Below are 17,851 nucleotides of genomic sequence, written 5' to 3'. Positions count from 1 at the left end.
ACTGCCCTGCCCTGGCAGCTCACCTCTTGAACTTCTGTTAATTGTGCTTTTGTTGCTACCAATGAGGTATTCCTTTCATGTAAGAGCTTCTTAAGCCGAATCAGCTCTATATTCTCCTTAATGGAAGCTCTGGAGAAAGAAGACAATGCTAAGACATTCTGTGAATGGACAGAATTAAACACCCTCCCCCTCAATACTGTACCAAATAAGAATATCTTCCTCTTGCCTCTTGCCTTTTCACCTCGCCCACAGCATACCAGAAGTAGGAAGTGAATGTACACCCCAGTAAATAATCTCCTTTCTCCCATTTCCCTTCCTATTAGCTGGGATTCAATAGAGACGCCACCAACCTTAAACCCTGTGTTATGAGAAAACATAATAGCTATTTTTTAAATTATGGTGCTCACAATTTCCCATAAACCTTATAAAGTCCAGCTGAGTCTGAGTCCTGTTTCCTTAGAGAAACCAGAAAGGTATGGATATGGAGGGAAACACAGGGGAAGATTATTATTTCTCAACCTAGGCGACCATGTTTTCTTTATTATTTCTAAGGTATTGAGGTAGATTTGGGTTCATTAGGCTCTATCTCAATGATTCCCAGTCTTAGCTGCTTCTTAGAATCATCTGGGGAAATCTTTATACCTACAGTGCCTGAAGTCCTCCCCCAAATAATTGAAAGGGAATCTCTGGGGTGGGGCCCAGGTTTCTGTGGGTTGGTTGGTTTGTTTTTTAATTTTCAGGATCTGTTTATATGAAATATATTATATTATAAGATACACAAGCTTTTGATTTGATTTAATTAATTAATTTATTTATTTATTTTTGTGTGGTATGTTCCATATTGTATTACCTCATATATCATTATTTTCTTAATATTATCTTTTTTGGAATAGAACATTTTTTTCTCCTCCAAATTTTTATCTAAATTCAAGTTAGTTAACATGCAGAGTAATACTGGTTTCAGGTGTAGAATTTAGTGATTCATCACTTACATACAACACCCAGTGCTCATCACAACAAGTGCCCTCCTTAATCCCCATCACCCATTTAACCTACCCCACCCACCCACCATCCCTCCAGGATTCTGTAGTTTTAAAAGGTCTCCAGATTGAAAACTATGTCTGAACATCAGTGTTTACAGCAGTTTTATTCATAATGGCCAAAATTTGGAAGCAACCAAGATGTCATTTGTAGGTGAATGGATAAATAAACTGTGGTACATCCAGACAATGGAACGTTATTCAGGGCTAAAGGAAATGAGCTATCAAGCCATGAAAAGACATGGAGGAAACTTAAACGCATATGCTAAGTGAAAGAAGCCAATCTGAAAAGACTGTATAGTGTATTTTTCCAACTATATGACATTCTGGCCAAGGCACAAATCATAGAGACAGTAAAAAGATCAGTGGTGCCAGGGCTAAGGGGTAGGGCAGGATAAAAAGGCAGAGCACAGAGGATGTTTGGGCAATGAACCTACTCTCTATGATACTACAATGATGGATACATGTCTATACACTCTGTCCAAACCCATAAAATGTGTAACACCAAGAGTGAACCCTACGGTAAACTATGGACTTTGGATGATAATGATATGTCAGTATGGGTTCATCTACTATCACAAAAACACCATTGTGGTATGGGATGTTGATAGAGTGGAAGGCTGTGGGTGTGTGGTATATGGGAAATCTCTACACTTTCTGCTCAATTTTTGCTGTGAATCTAAAATTTCTCTAAAAAATAAAGTCTACTTTTAAAAAAGTTCTCCAAAAAAGACTGATGTACAGTGAGGACTGAGAACCCCTATCTGGTGATAAGGATGAAAAAGTTTTCCTTCTGTGATGTGAAACAGCAAATCTTCCAATAAACATAAACATTCTCTTTAGGTGAATCCATTTCTTAACCCACATGGGAATCCACGTCTATTTCTCGGACTGAATTTAAGATTGAATTTAATCCCAAGCATTCTCCTTTCCTCTGCCAGAGTTAATAAGAATAAAAATCTGTTACTTTTTCAGTTCATATGGTTTGAGGTATGGAATGCCACACTCTTACCGAAGTTCCATGGCCTTCTGACCACACTCCAAAGAGCTTCTCTGTTCAAAATCTTCATCTTTGGACCACATTTTCTCAGGAGACTTGGGTGGTTCTTCCACTAGCATAGTATTGCTGGTCATAACATGAGCACTGTTAGGCATGCACAGACCAATGGGTTTAGTCATAATTATGACTTTACTGAAAGAAATTACATTCTTAGAATTAGGAACATTAACCACAAAAAAGAAGAAGTAGAAATTGCTCTTACAGGGATTTAGAACTGAGTTCTCACGTGTATGAAGAGAAGTTAGAGGAGTTATTAATTTGGTATGTGCGATGGATAATCTTATAAAATACAGCTCTCAAGTGTCAAACAGAAATATAAATGAATTACGACCTAAGGGAGAAAAATAGAAAGGGGAAGAGAGGGAATACCCTCATTTAGGAAAGGGCTTTTATTTGCCTTTCCTTCAAAGACAGAGAGATGCTTATTTCCCACTTTTAAGCAACGAAGTTGAAATTTGACCTAGGGCTGACTTTCATCTTCTCTGATTATGCTGGGAAGACTTTAAATTGCCAACATTCACTTGTTCCCTAAATGATGTATTTCCAATTAAAGCTTAAAGAGTAACAGTGTAGGATAAATGAAAAGAACTCACAGTTCACTGGATATTTCACCTCTAGTCTTCCCATTTGTCACATGGTCCTTGAATGTGGGAGGGGCTGTGTAGCTCAGCCTGTCACTGGGCCCTGAAAGTTTAGACAGAAGATGCAGACTCTGCAACAGATTTCTCCAGAACACCAAGTGCTAAAAACAGGTAGCCTTGAGACCTGGGGGAAATCCCCACAAGGACCACTGATCCCAAAGGAGAGGTTCTCAGTCTTTACTCTTGCGTAGATGTGCAACTACAGACTTACTAAGCCAGAGGGACTACAATCTGCCAAGTAATGGAGTATAAGTGGGAAGAAGAAGGGTGCAAAGAAGAAAGGGACTGTGTGTGTCTAATGCATCTTTATCTCTGGTACCTGGTATATAACTGGTACTCAATAATGCTGAAGTCAAACTGAACTGAAACTGAGACTCACTTAATTTTTCTACTTTTAGCTGTTTTTGCAAAGATTCATTTGGCTCCAGTAGGGAGTTTGAAAATATAGAACCATATGAAACAAATCTAACATTGAATCCCCAGGGTAAAGACACCCCATTCCCATGGAGTGAGTAGGCTAGGTGAAGGAAATTTACACAAAACATTTTACTTAATTCAGTGTTGGGTTTTCAGCAGCCAGAGACTCTCAGCCATTTGGAATATACAGAAAGAAGAGAAACTTCAAGTGCTCACTTACAGCCTGACTTCTAGGCCTGGACTTCAGGAATGGGCTTTGTACACCCCTGAACTGGTGGAATTGTATGCAGTTTTGACTATGTATACGTGCACTTTTCTTGGAAGGAGACCTAGCTTTGAGCATGGTTTCAAAGGAGTCCACGTCCCCCCAAAAAGCAAAGAACCCCAGTTTTAGAGGCATGGCCACTCAGCCCAGGGTCCCATAGGCCTTGTAGAGGGACCTGTCTTAAGATCACTGCCACTCAGACTGGAGTGGGACATTATCTAATCTACTTTCTAGGCCCACTGCAGAACTTGACCGGCAAAATTCCTGTTTACTTTGTCTGATTCTCTCCTCGGCAGTACTTCGTGCTGAACTGAGAACTTCGAACCTGACAAACCACCCAGGACAAAAAGATTTTAGGGAGGTAAGAAGCACTGGGAACAAAAAGACAAAATGGGGTGGTGGGTGAAGTAAAGCAGTGAGGAGGAAAATGTGGCTGACAGATCAATCCTTCCCAGTGTCTGAGCAATGTGGGAAACTTGGTTCTGAACCTCACCCCTCTTGGGCTTCTCGGGCGCTGGGGCACCGGCGGTGTGGAGCTGTCTGTGTCCCACGCGGACCCGTGGCTGGGAGCGTCGGCGAGCAGGGGGGCCGACACGCTGGTACTGCAGTTGCAGCCCATGCATCAGGGGGCGCTGGTTCTTAGCAAGGGGCTGCAGCCAACCCGCATTCCGCCGCCGCCTTGCCGGCTGCTCTGCCTCCGCCACATCCGCCCTCGGGCCCCGGCCCGCCACGGTCAGGCGGAGCAAGGCCGTCCTCAACCTATGAGCAAAAGTAGAGATGGTGGGGATGGCTCCTCCTTCTGTAATTATGTTATTATTTCTCCAGTTGATCTGGTGGCACATAATCATGAACTGATCGGTGATATAAATTTATCTACTGTGGTCTATTAGTTACACTTTAAAAATCAATTTTCTATCCCCAATTAACTCTGGGAAGGCAGGGACATTGTGGTGTCCATCTCTGTCCATGCTATTGCAATGATTACACAACTGTCTTAGTAAAAAATGTTGGGCCACACCTCAATATATTTATTTGTACATTTATTTTTAAATTATATGCATATACTTCTGTCCTGATAAACCGTGGTCATGTTACAGCATAAAAAGACTAATTTTTAAAGGGGAGATAATTAAATATAAGAAATTTTAATATTTACTTCTCCCATCCCCCACTTGTCCGCACACCCCTGTATACGTTGCCCAACTTTAAGGATTACTCCTCTACAGCCCCTAGTATATACCTCAATAGCCCTTAGTATACACCCAGCCTTACTTACATTGGATAGTCAATCACTGTTTGTCATCTTTTCCTTTTTTTAAGTAATCTCTACATCCAAGGTGGGGTTCAAACTCACAACCCCAAGATCAAGAATTGCATGCTCTACAGATGGAGCCAGTCAGGCACCCCCACTATTTGTCATCTTGACCTAAAATCATGCTTTCAATCCTTGCCATCAGACTCTGTGGCCCCCTGCCTGCCAGTTCTGACGTACTATCTATGTGGCTTTCAGCATGTCATTAACCTTTTGTGCTCAGTTTCCTCATCTATGAATAAAGATAAAAATAGCACCCGCCTCATTAGATTGTTATGAGGATTAAATAAATTAATATATGTGAAGTGTTTAGAACAGTCCTGTGTGTTGTAAGCACTGTAGGAGTTAGTTATTATTACATGTCATTATATCCAGAGAGAGAAATCAAGTCATGAAATATAGCAGGTAATTTGCCCAAAGCCAGGGGAGTCAGGGGGATAGAATCTAATTTAGCCACTTAATATCTACAATCTCAAGTATTTTTTGGTTATCAACCAAGAAGCAAGATTTTTTTGGCCTACGCAACCTGCTTTCACCAGATTCTTGAGTTCTCCGCAGTGCAAAAGAATCTCCACTTTGAAGAGTGCTGGCATACAACGGAAGCCTGTATCTGTAGATTTTTTTCAAGTGGGCTCCATGCGTGGCGTGGCGCCCCATGCAGGGCCTGAACTCACAACCCGGAGACCAAGACCCAAGCCAAGATGAAGAGTTGGATGCTTAACCAACTGAGCCACCCAGGTGCCCCTGTATTCTGTAGATTCTAAATGTAGCTCTGAACCACTCTTGGGGATTACCAGTGAGAAAGCAAAAAGCTGTTCTTGACTTTGGAGAATTGATCTGACATAACTAGTTCCCAGTGTTGTTTGAAACGGGCCTGGTGCTCACTGCTAGGCCATGTTATTATCCTGTTGGACATAATCTCACAGAACACCCCAATATCAGACAAGGCCACCGAGACCATTATAGAGTGATACTGAACAAGGCCACTGCATAATTTTGTCTAAACACAGACAGAAACAAGTTCACTGTGCCACACACAAAATACCAAACATTATCTTTTCCTGGTTAATGAGTGACTGCTATTCTAACCAATTACAGCTTTAGCCTCACTCTAGTCTACCTTCCCTGTAGATAAGATTTACTGATACCAGGACACCTGGGCAGCTCAGTCGATTAAGTATCTGACTTTGGCTCAGGTCATGATCTTGGGGGGGGGGGCCTGGGCTCAGCAGGGAGTCTGCTTCTCCCTCTCCCTCTGACTCTGCCCCTCCCCCAACTCACACACACACACTCTCTCTCTCTCTCTCTCTCACAAATAAATAAAAGAAATCTTAAAAAAAAAGCTTACTGAGATATTCAAATGCAGAATTTACCCTGCTTTCTTTTTTTAATAATTTTTTATTGTTATGTTAATCACCATACATTACATCATTAGTTTTTGACGTGTTCCATGATTCATTGTTTGTGCATAACACCCAGTGCTCCGCGCAGAATGTGCCCTCTTTAATACCCATCACCAGGCTAACCCATCCCCCCACCCCCCTCCCCTCTAGAACCCTCAGTTTGTTTTTCAGAGTCCATCGTCTCTCATGGTTCGTCTCCCCCTCTGACTTACTCCACTTCATTCTTCCCCTCCTACTATCTTCTTCTTCTTTTTTTTTTTCTTAACATATACTGCATTATTTGTTTCAGAAGTACAGATCCGTGATTCATCAGTCTTGTACAATTCACAGTGCTCACCATAGCACATACCCTCCCCAATGTCTATCACCCAGCCACCCCATCCCTCCCACCCCCCACCACTCCAGCAACCCTCAGTTTGTTTCCTGAGATTAAGAATTCCTCATATCAGTGAGGTCATATGATACATGTCTTTCTCTGATTGACTTATTTCACTCAGCATAACACCCTCCAGTTCCATCGACGTCGTTGCAAATGGCAAGATCTCATTCCTTTTGATGGCTGCATAATATTCCATTGTGTATATATACCACATCTTCTTTATCCATTCATCTGTCGATGGACATCTTGGCTCTTTCCACAGTTTGGCTATTGTGGACATTGCTGCTCTAAACATTGGGGTGCACGTACCCCTTCGGATCCCTACATTTGTATCTTTGTGGTAAATACCCAGTAGTGCAATTGCTGGATCGTATGGTAGCTCTAATTTCAACTGTTTGAGGAACCTCCATACTGTTTTCCAGAGTGGTTGCACCAGCTTGCATTCCCACCAGCGGTGTAGGAGGGTTCCCCTTTCTCTCCCTGCTTTCTAACAGTATCAAATCTGGAGCAAACTCCTGTTACCTTGGACCCTCCCACAAATCACTCAACTGAAACTCAAATCCTATAATAGACTTTTTTCCAACACATTCTTATTGAAATGACCATAGTTCCCCATGGTGTGCATTTCTCTAGCTGTGATGAGTAATAAACCCAACTTGCTCAAACTACAGGTATGTTCCTGCTAGTCTTTGGCCAGAAGACACTGACACCAATATCCTCAAAATATGTCCTAGAGATGAAATCTGAACTTTCAGAACTCCCTTTCTTCCCATCTGATTATTTATCCACACTCTATTTCAGAATTCTCTCCAGGTCCCCACCCAAGAGATCCACTTTTGAAAGCTGATACTGTAAGGTCACTGTATGTGGTATAATTTCAGAGTCAAGAGCTTTCAGTGCTACCACTCGCTTGCTAGCTGTGACTTTAGGCAAATTACTTCTTTATGTTTCCTTTTCCTCTTAATAGCACCTTCCCCATTGTATTAAATAAGTTAATTGCATTTATGATATTAAGCTACTTAATACATATAAAGCACTTACAATATGCCTGCATACAATAAATGATCAATATGATTTTTGGTTTCGTTTTGCAAATAAAAACTTCCTTATGGGGCGCCTGGGTGGCTCAGTCGTTGGGTGTCTGCCTTCGGCTCAGGTCATGGTCCCAGGGTCCTGGGATCGAGTCCTGCATTGGGCTCCCTGCTCAGCGGGAAGCCTGCTTCTCCCTCTCCCACTCCCCCTGCTTGTGTTCCCTCTCTCGCTGTGTCTCTCTCTGTCAAATAAATAAATAAAATCTTTAAAACAAAAACAAAAACCTCCTTCTCTTACTTGCCCGTTTCCCTTTGTTCCCCAGCTTTTATTTTTATTTATTTATTTTTTAGCCCAGCTTTTAAAGACTTAAGGATAACACCAGGTACCTTTTGATCTCATCCTGTTGCTTCCAAGAAAGCTCCTTCACCAACATGTGCTCTTCACGAAGACGAAACAAGCTGTCCTCCAGTTCTTCCCGGCTCATTCTGCTCAAGGGTGGTTGAGCTTTTATATTCTTACCTAAAGTCCCAAGACAGGGTAAACACAGATTATTTTTCCATGTAATATTTTTATTAACCCATCACGTGTCTCATCGCATCTTGTCCAAAGGGCTTCAATCTATCTTGATTCGAGTGTTTGAGAGGAAATTCAGGAAGGATATGAAATGTGTGCTAATGGAGCTTTTTATTGTTACATATCATTCCTGGATATGGAATATCATTCCATATTGTTCCAGCATAAGGTATGACTCAACGTCCTGTCTAGAAAATACATTCTCTTTTTTAAAATTTAAATTCAGTTAATTACTATATAATGTATTATTGGTTTCAGAGGTACAGGTCCGTGATTCATCAGTCTCATATAATCCCCAGTGCTCATTACATCACATGCCCTCCTTAATGTTCGTCACCCAGTTACCCCATTCCTTCATCCCCCCCCCAGCAACCCTCAGTTTGTTTCCAATGATTAAGAGTCTTAGAAAGTACATTCTCTATAAAAATATCAAATAGGGCTGTTAGTCTACTTCATTTTTCTTTTTAATGACTCTTCTGTTTATTCTTCTTACTAGATAATCTGGACCTAGACAAAGATTGTGCCTAAAACCATCTTCAAACCCTTACTAAGGTAAAGGATAGAAACCTTTCTTCATTACCAAGAATCATCTCATTTGTTTTTGTGGTCCGAGAAACTGTCCCCAAAGTTGCCTCCTGGACATAGAACATCTGCTTGGTCTAAGTGTGTGTGTGTTCACTGGCCCAGAGTCAGCTCTGATCTCATGGGAAAGATCCTAAAACCCCAGCACTCAAAATATAGCTCCTTTCCTGGAAGAAAGAGCTCAGAACTTTAGTCTCAGAACCACCTCAGCCACCACTAACACCTCTCTGGTCTAGCCTATGGAAATGATAAGTAAGTTTTTAAAAAACAGCTTTATTGAAGTATAATTGGCATGTAATACACTGAATATATTTAAGTATAAAATTTGGTTAATTTTGACATATTTATATAACTGTGAAACCATCACTATTAAGATAATGAACATATCCATCAATGCCAAGTTTCCTTCTGCCCCTTTGTGAGCTATTCCTCTCCATCTCATCCTAACCCCAATCCCACTTTAGTCCCCAGGCAACCTCCAGTAGGGCTTTATGTCCATTTTCTAGAATTTTATATAGATCTCATCCATTATGTACTTGTTTTATTTTTTAGTTTGGAGGGGTGGTTTGACTTCTTTCACTCAGTATAATTATTTTGAGATTCATCCATGGTGTTTCTTATATCAATAGTTCCTTTTGATTGCTGGTAGCATTTTACTGTACAGACATACCATAATTTATTTAACCACTTACTGTTGGTAGGTATTTGAATTGTTTCCAGGTTTTGGCTATTACAAATATAACAGCTATGAAAATCTGTGTATAAGTCTTTGTGCGGACATGTTTTAATTTTTCTTGGGTAAATACATAGGAGTGAAACAGCTGGGTCATAAGATAGGTGTATGTTTAACTTTTAAAAAATCTGTCAAACTGTTTTCCAAATATATATATATATCACAATATATAATATTACATATATTCTCTTTTTTTAAGATTTTATTTATTTATTTGATGAAGAGAGACACAGCGAGAGAGGAAACACAAACAGGGGGAGTGGGAGAGGAAGAAGCAGGCTTCTCACTGAGCAGGGAGCCCGATGCAGGGCTCCATCCCAAGACCCTGGGATCATGACCTGAGCTGAAGGCAGACGCTTAACGACTGAGCCACCCAGATGCCCCAAATAGTACATATATTCTCTATCATTTCTTGGAACCACTTGGATGTAAATTGTACACATGATGTCCCATTATTTCTAAACACTTCATTGTATATTTCCTTAAAACAAGGACATACCCACAGTATAATTCTAATTCCATTATTCCTTCTACATTTATTAGTTGGAATTCTACTCTAGGGTAAAGATTTCTCTTTACTATATTTATTTATTATTATATTTATCTATACCTATGCATTCTCATGGATTCCTATTTTATTCAGTGGGTTATAATCCATCAATATCATTATTCATTTTGACACCCAAATTGTCCCAGATTCAGCCACTCTGAGCCTTTTCAGTTGGTTCTGGTGTCATTTTAAAATATCTCCATGAGCTTTTGAGCACTTCCACATTTTTTTAAAAAGATATTATTTAGGGCGCCTGGGTGGCTCAGTTGGTTGGGCGACTGCCTTCGGCTCAGGTCATGATCCTGGAGTCCCGGGATCGGGTCCCGCATCGGGCTCCCTGCTCTGCGGGAAGCTTGCTTCTCCCTCGGCTTGTGTTACCCCTCTTGCTGTCTCTCTCTCTCTGTCAAATAAATAAATAAAATCTAAAAAAAAAAAATTAAAAAAAAAAAAGATATTATTTATTGGGACACCTGGGTGGTTCAGCTGGTTAAGCGTCTGCCTTTGGCTCAGGTCATGATCCTGGGGTCCTGGGATCGAGCCCCACATCAGGTTCCTTGCTCAGTGGGAAGCCTGCTTCTCCCTCTGCTTCTCTCTCCTCTCTCTCTCTCTCCCTCCCTCTGTCTCTCATGAATAAATAAATAAATAAATAAGCTAAAGATATAAGTCAGATAAAGACAAATACAATATGATTTCACTTATATGTGCAATCTGAAAAATAGACAAGGGACACTTGGGTGGCTCAGTCAGTTAAGCCTCTGACTCTTGGTTTTGGCTCAGTTTATGATCTTGGGGTCATGAGATTGAGCTATGCGTTGGGTTCCATGCTCAGTGGGGAGTCTGCTTAAGATTCTCTCCCTCTCCCTCTGCCCTTCCCCCTGCTCATGCTCTCTCTCTCTCTCTCTCAAATAAATAAATCTTAAAAAAATAAAATAAAAAATAAACAAACAAAAAGCAGAAACAAACCCATAAATACAGAGAACAAATTGGTGGTTACCAGAGGGGAAGGGATAGAAGGATGGGCAAAATGGGGGAAGGGCAGGGGAAGAAACAGGTTTCCAGTAATGGAATGAATAAGTCACAGGGATGAAAGGTACAACATAGTGAATATAGTCAATGGTGTTGTACAGTGACAGATGGTAGCTACACTGGTAATAGCATAAGTAAAGAGTTCATGAATCACTATGTTGTACATCTGAAACTAATGTAACATTGTGTGTCAACTATACTTCAATGAAAAAAAAAGGTTTCTCTTCTCCCAAAGCAAAGTTTCCAAAATAAATTCAAGATTGCTTAGAATGGGGTGAATAAGAAAGCTATAACTTCCAAATCAATGAACTTACAAAATAATGCAGCTGATTGCCAGGCACACTTAGCTTAACAGGAAAGAATGATCACTAGGAATAAATTTTTTTTAAGATTTTATTTATTTATTTGACAGAGAGATAGCGAAAGCAGGAACACAAGCAGAGGGAGTGGCAGAGGGAGAAGCAGGCTTCCCGCTGAGCAGGGAGCCTGTTGTGGGACTCGATCCCAGGACCCTGGGAATCATGACCTGAGCCGAAGTCAGACACTTAACGACTGAACCACCCAGGAGCCCGGCTAGGAATAGAATTTTTAACATGACCATAAACCTTTATGAAAATCTTCATTTATAACAAGCACTTTATTTACTTTTAGGAAGAAAATTTGACACAGTTTGTAATAAAACCTACAAAATTTCTTTCCCACAAAGTAAATATGTACGTCCTTCATTTTTTTGGCACCTTCTTTTGAAGAAATATTAAGTTATTTTGGGTTTTTTTTCATGAGGATGGCCTCAAAACTGACTCTCTAGGTGGTCAGTCCCTGCACAGGGTTTTCTGTCACCAGTACTATAACTTTTCTGACTTTGAAAATTATCCCAGCCAGCTCACATTTCAGTTCGTGGAACACTTAAAGCTTTGAGAAGCACAAAATCCCAAGTTGCGCACTGCTGAAGAGCATACCGAACACAGATTTTTCTTTTTTGGTTTTTCCTTTCTTTTTTATTAAGTAAACTCTACATCCAATTTGGGGCTTCAACTCATGGCCCCAAGATCAAGAGCTGCATGCTTTACTGACTGAGCCAGCCAGGCACCCCTAGATTTTTCACTTATTAAAATATTATGATCCATTTAGCATCAGTAATTGAACAAGCTCTAGACATGTGGCTTTGGTTACCACCCAGCTTGACTAGGTCCCACCATGGGTCCTTTTTTTTTTTTTTTAATTAAACATGTTTTATTGTTAATGTCTTAAACAAATGGAAACACAACCCAAAATTTATTGGATGAGATAACAGATAACAGGAAATTTATAGCTACAAATGCTTACATTAAAAAAGAAGATCTCAAATCAACTAAATTTCACCCTAAGAAATTAGAAAGAGAAGAAGAAACTAAACACAAAGCAAGCAGAAGGATGGAAATAACAAAGATTAGAGCAGGAATAAATGAAACAGGAGGCAGAAGAATAATAGTGAAAATTAGCAAAACTAAAATTGGTTCTTTGAAAGATCAACAAAATTGACAAAACTAGCTAGAATGACCAAGATAAAAGAGAGAAGACTCAAATTACTAAAATCAGGAAAGAACGAGGTGACATCACTACCAACCTTAAAGAAATAAATAATTATATGGGAATACTACAAACGATTGTATGTCAACAAATTAGATAACCTAGCTAGAAAGGACAATTTCCTAGAAAGACCCAAATTACTAAGATTGACTCAAGAGGAAATGGAAAATCTGAACAGACTTATGAGACTGAATTTGTAACCAAAAACATCCCACAAAGAAAATCCCAAGCCCAGATGACTCCACTGATGAATTCTACCAAATGTTTAAGGAAGAAATAACATCAATCCTTCACAAAGTCTTCCAAAAAATAGAAGACACAACACTTCCCAACTTATTACCTGAGGCCAAAACCAAAGATACCACAAAAAACTATAGATCAATATCTCTTATAATTATATATACAAAATCCTCAACAAAATAATAGCAAGCTGAGTTGAACAACACATAAAAAGGCTTTTCACTATAACCAAATGGAACGGATCCAGGAATACAGCTTGGTTTAACAAATGAAAATCAATCAATGTGGGGTGCATGGGTGGCTTAGTTGGATAAGTGTCTGACTCTTGATTTCAGCTCAGGTCATGATCTCAGGGTTATGAGATCAAGCCCTGTGTCAGGTTCCATGCTCAACATGGAGTCTGCTTGTCCCTCTCCCTCTGCTCCTCCCCACCACCCTGCTCGTGCTCTCTCTCAAATAAATAAGCCCCCCAGGGGGCTCTAACCCAGGACTCTGAGATCATGACCTGAGCCAAAGGCAGACACTTAACCAACAGAGCCACCCAGGTGCCCTTAAGTAAGTAAAATCTTTAAAAAAAAAAAAAATTAGGAAGACATCCCATGTTCATGGATTTCAAGAATTAATATTGATAAGATTTCCACAATTCATATACAGATTCAATGTAGTCCCTATCAAAATTCCAGTTGGCTTTTTTTCCCCATACATTGACAGGCTGATCCTAAAGTTCATTTGGAAATGCAAGGAACCCAGAATAGCTAAAATAACCTTGAAAAAGAACAAAGTAGGAGGATCCATACATCCTGATTTCAAAACTTACTACAAAGCTACAATAATCAAGACAGCATAATACTGATACAGGATACATATGCAGATCAATGGAATAAAACTGAGAGTCCAAAAGTAAACCCTCACATTTACAATTAAATGCTTTCCAAAAAGTATGCCAAGAAAATTCAATGGGGAAAGAATCATTTTTTCAACAAATGGTGCTGGAGGACTAGACATACACATGCAAAAGAATGAAGTTGGATCTGGGGCACCTGGGTGGCTCAGTTGGTTAAGCGTCTCCTTTCAGCTAGGGTCATGATCCTGAGGTCCTAGGATCAAGCCCCACGTTGGGCTCTCTGCTCAGTGGGGAGCCTGCTTCTCCCTCTCTCTCTGCCCCTCCCTCCTGCTCATGCTCTCCCTCTCTCACTCACATTCTCTCTCAATTAAATAAATAAAATCTTTAAAAAAAAAGAAGAATGAAGTTGGATCCTTATCTCACACCATATAAAAAATTAACTCAAAATGGATCACAAACCTAATGTAAAAGCTGAAACTACAAGAATCTTAGAAGAAAACACAGAAGTAAACTTTTGTGACCTTGGATTAGGCAGTATTAAATATGACACTATGAAGTTAGACATGAAACCAAAAGTACAAGTGACAAAAGAAAAAATAGATAAATTGAACTTCATCAAAATTAACTTTTGTGGGGGCACCTGGGTGGCTCAGTCAGTTAAGCAACTGCCTTCAGCTTGGGTCATGATCCCAGGGTCCTGGGATTGAGCCCCGCATCAGGCTCCCTGCTCTGCAGGAAGCCTGCTTCTCCCTCTCCCACTCCCCCTGCTTGTGTTCCCTCTCTTGCTGTCTCTCTCTCTGTCAAATAAATAAATAAAATCTTTAAAAAAATAATTAACTTTTGTGATTCAAAGGACACTATCAAGAAAGTGAAAAGACAACTTACAGAATGGGAAAAATATTCGCAAATCATATACCTGATAAGAGATTTGTATCCAAAATACATAAAGAACTCTTACAACCAACAATATAAAGACAAATAACTCAATTTAAAAATGGACAAAGGATCTAAGGAGATTTTTTCCAAAGAAGCTATCCAAGGGGCTGGTAAAGACACAAAAGATGTTCAGTGTGATTATTCATTAGGGAAGTGCAGATCAAAACCACAAGAGAAATAACAAATTTTTAAAAACCACACAAGATATCACTTCAATAACAAGTGAGGATATGAGGGGCGCCTGGGTGGCTCAGTCATTAGGCGTCTGCCTTCGGCTCAGGTCGTGATCCCGGGGTTCTGGGATCGGGCGCTGCATTGGGCTCCCTGCTCAGCTGGGAGCCTGCTTCTCCCACTCCCCCTGCTTTGTTCCCTCTCTAGCTGTCTCTCTCTCTGTGTCAAATAAATCAATAAAAACATCTTAAAAAAAGAAACAAACAAGTGAGGATATGAAAAAAATTGGAACTCTCATACATTGTTGGTAGGAACATAAAAGGATACAACTGCTTTAAAAATAGTTTGGCAGTTCCCCACAATGTTAAACATAGAGCTACCCTATAACCCAGCAATTCCACTTCTAGGTATATACCTAAGAGAAGTGAAAACATGTCCACACAAAAAACTTGTACACAAATATTCACAGCAGCATTATTCATAATAGCCCCAAACTAAAAACAACCCAAATGTCCACCAACTGATGAATATATAGACAAAATGTGGTATGCCCATACAATGAGATATTACTCAGCAATAAAAAGGAAAGAAGGTATAAAGATAAATGCTACAACACGGATGAACTTTAAAAACACTATGACAAGTGAAAGAAGCCAGACTCACAAAAAAGCATATGTTATGTGACTTCATTTACAAAGGATGTCCAGAATAGGCAAACTGATAGAGCCTGAAAGCAGATAAGTGATTATCAGGAGCAGAATGTGGGGACAAGGGAAATGTCTGCTACAGGGTTTCTTTTTGGGGTAATTAAATGTTCTTAAATTAGTTGGGATGAATGCAAAAAACTCTGTGAATATAGTAAAAATTGCTGAATTGTACACTTTAAAAGAGTAAATTTTATGGCATGTAAGTTATAGCCCAATTTAAAACTGTTATGTATAATAAAATGTATTATAAACAAAATACATTATGTATATTATTATAAAAATGTTAGTGTATACATATCACACATATAAAAGAGGAAATAAAACATATGTGGGCAGGTTGGACAATAATAAAGTGTACACAAACATACACACTAGCTTAAGAAATAGAACATTACTAGTACATGAAGAACCTTCTGTAAGTTCCCACCCTACTATTCCCTTCTTCCCCCAGGGGTGACCACTATCTTAAATGTTCTATAACTACTAACTGCCTTATATTTCTTTATAATTTTATAAAGAAAATTAGATTTATTTATTTTATTATAAAGAAATTTTATTATAATTTTATTTATATATTATTATTATTAATAAAATTTATTATACTTTTATTATATATTATAAATTAATATTTATATTGATTATAATTTTATTATAAAGAAAATTATAAAGAAAATACATTTGTTATTTCATTGTATGACTATATAGCCATGTGCATTCATTTCCTGAACTATGGACATTTATGTTGTTTCCATTTTTTGTCTTATGAATAACACTGCTGTGACCATTCTAGTATATGTCTCCTGGTACACATATGCAAACATTTCTGCAAATTTTTTATCCAGAAGTAAAGTTGCATGTTCAACTTTACTAGATAATGTCAAGTTTTTTTCCAAAATGACCTCACCATTTGCACACCCCATGGGCAGTGCATAAAGCACCCTACCCTTGAAAAAACTTTATAGAAGTGAAATCAAGTAAAAATGGATTCAATAGTAACTGTGACTGAGGGGTGGGAGAGTAGGGACAAAGTTAAAAAAATATCTTAAAGTAAGTGTGGAAGAGGGGTGCCTGGGTGGCTCAGTCGTTAAGCGTCTGTCTTTGGCTCAGGTCGTGATCCCAGGGTCCTGGGATCGAGCCCCGCATCAGGCTCCCTGCTCGGCGGGAAGCCTGCTCCTCCCTCTCCCACTCCCCCTGCTTGTGTTCCCTCTCTCGCTGTGTCTCTGTCAAATAAATAAATAAAACCTTAAAAAAAAAAAGGTAAGTGTGGAAGAAGCTCTCGTGGGGCTGTGCTCTTTCATCTAAAATTGCCCACCTTTGTTTAGTGAGAGTGAAGGGCTAATAACATGGATAGAGGAATGGACCACTCATTTGTTCTCCGCTTTTGTTGTGGCGGTATTTAGTTTCACCTCCTAAATTTGCACAGTAAAACTTCTGTTGTAATAATTTAGAAATAAAATGTTGAGAAGATTGAAGAAAAGAGCTGAGAGCAAAGCAGTCACTCTGGAGGCTAGCAAGATGCCCCACAATGACAGACTGAACATTGTTTTGATTTTAAAAGACTTCCATCTTCAGGCACAATTTACCTTTTGATGCTGGTACCATCAGAGGTAGTTGTCTACTGATGTGTTGTCCACAGCAGATGTGATGTCCTATCAGTTCCCAGGCTATAGGTCCCAGAGGACACTGAAATAAAGGCAAATCCAGTCAATTATATGCAACTTTAGGTTATCTTCTGCAGGCTGTACTTAAGTTGTATGTATGAATTTATCAACACTTTTTTTAAGGATTTTATTTATTTATTTGACAGAGAGATAGAGAGAGAGCACTCAGTGGGCAGAGGGAGAGGGAGAAGCAGGCTCTCCCCTGAGCAGGGAGAGGGAGAAGGAGAAACAGGCCCTCCGCTGAGCAGGGAGCCCGATGCGGGGCTCGATTCCAGGACCCTGGGACCATGACCCAAGCCGAAGGCAGCCGCTTAACTGACTGAGCCACCCAGGCGCCCCTTACTTTCTTTTTTTTTTTTTTTTAATATTTTATTTATTTATTTGATAGAGAGAGAGAGACATCGAGAGAGGGAACATAAGCAGGGGCAGAGAGAGAGGGAGAAGCAGGCTTCCCGCTGAGCAGGGAGCCCGATGCGGGGCTCGATCCCAGGACCCTGGGATCATGACCTGAGCCGAAGGCAGACGCTTAACGACTGAGCCACCCAGGCGCCCCTTACTTTCTTGATAGTACATGACACACTAGCATTTTTTTGTGGTGGTGTTGACCACTCTTTTTTTTATTTTATTTTATTTTTATTTTTATTTTTTTAATTTTTTTATTGTTATGTTAATCACCATATATTACATCATTAGTTTTTTTTCCCTTTTTT

The 17,851-nt window shown here is 39.6% G+C and overlaps 1 protein-coding gene across 1 annotated transcript in view; it reads right to left on the bottom strand.

The window, feature by feature from the left end:
- The window catches only part of RPGRIP1 (RPGR interacting protein 1), a 72,808-nt gene extending 55,711 nt beyond the window's left edge, over positions 1-17,097 (bottom strand). Inside the window, exons 1-4 of the mRNA XM_073894933.1 lie at positions 17,064-17,097; positions 7,936-8,068; positions 2,053-2,166; positions 24-129 (exon numbers count right to left, since the gene is read on the bottom strand). Of these exons, the coding sequence (XP_073751034.1) occupies positions 24-129; positions 2,053-2,166; positions 7,936-8,068; positions 17,064-17,082 (372 nt within the window). The 5' untranslated portion in view covers positions 17,083-17,097. The remainder of the gene's footprint in view (positions 1-23; positions 130-2,052; positions 2,167-7,935; positions 8,069-17,063) is intronic.
- Between the last annotated feature and the right edge of the window lie 754 nt (positions 17,098-17,851).

Source organism: Callorhinus ursinus, unplaced genomic scaffold (genome assembly GCF_003265705.2).
Source record: "Callorhinus ursinus isolate GAN/ISIS: 27379988/994484 unplaced genomic scaffold, GSC_fseal_2.0 scaffold8, whole genome shotgun sequence".
Lineage (NCBI taxonomy): Eukaryota > Metazoa > Chordata > Mammalia > Carnivora > Otariidae > Callorhinus > Callorhinus ursinus.
Note: the sequence above shows the minus strand (reverse complement) of the source record. Positions and strands in the feature narration are given on the sequence as shown.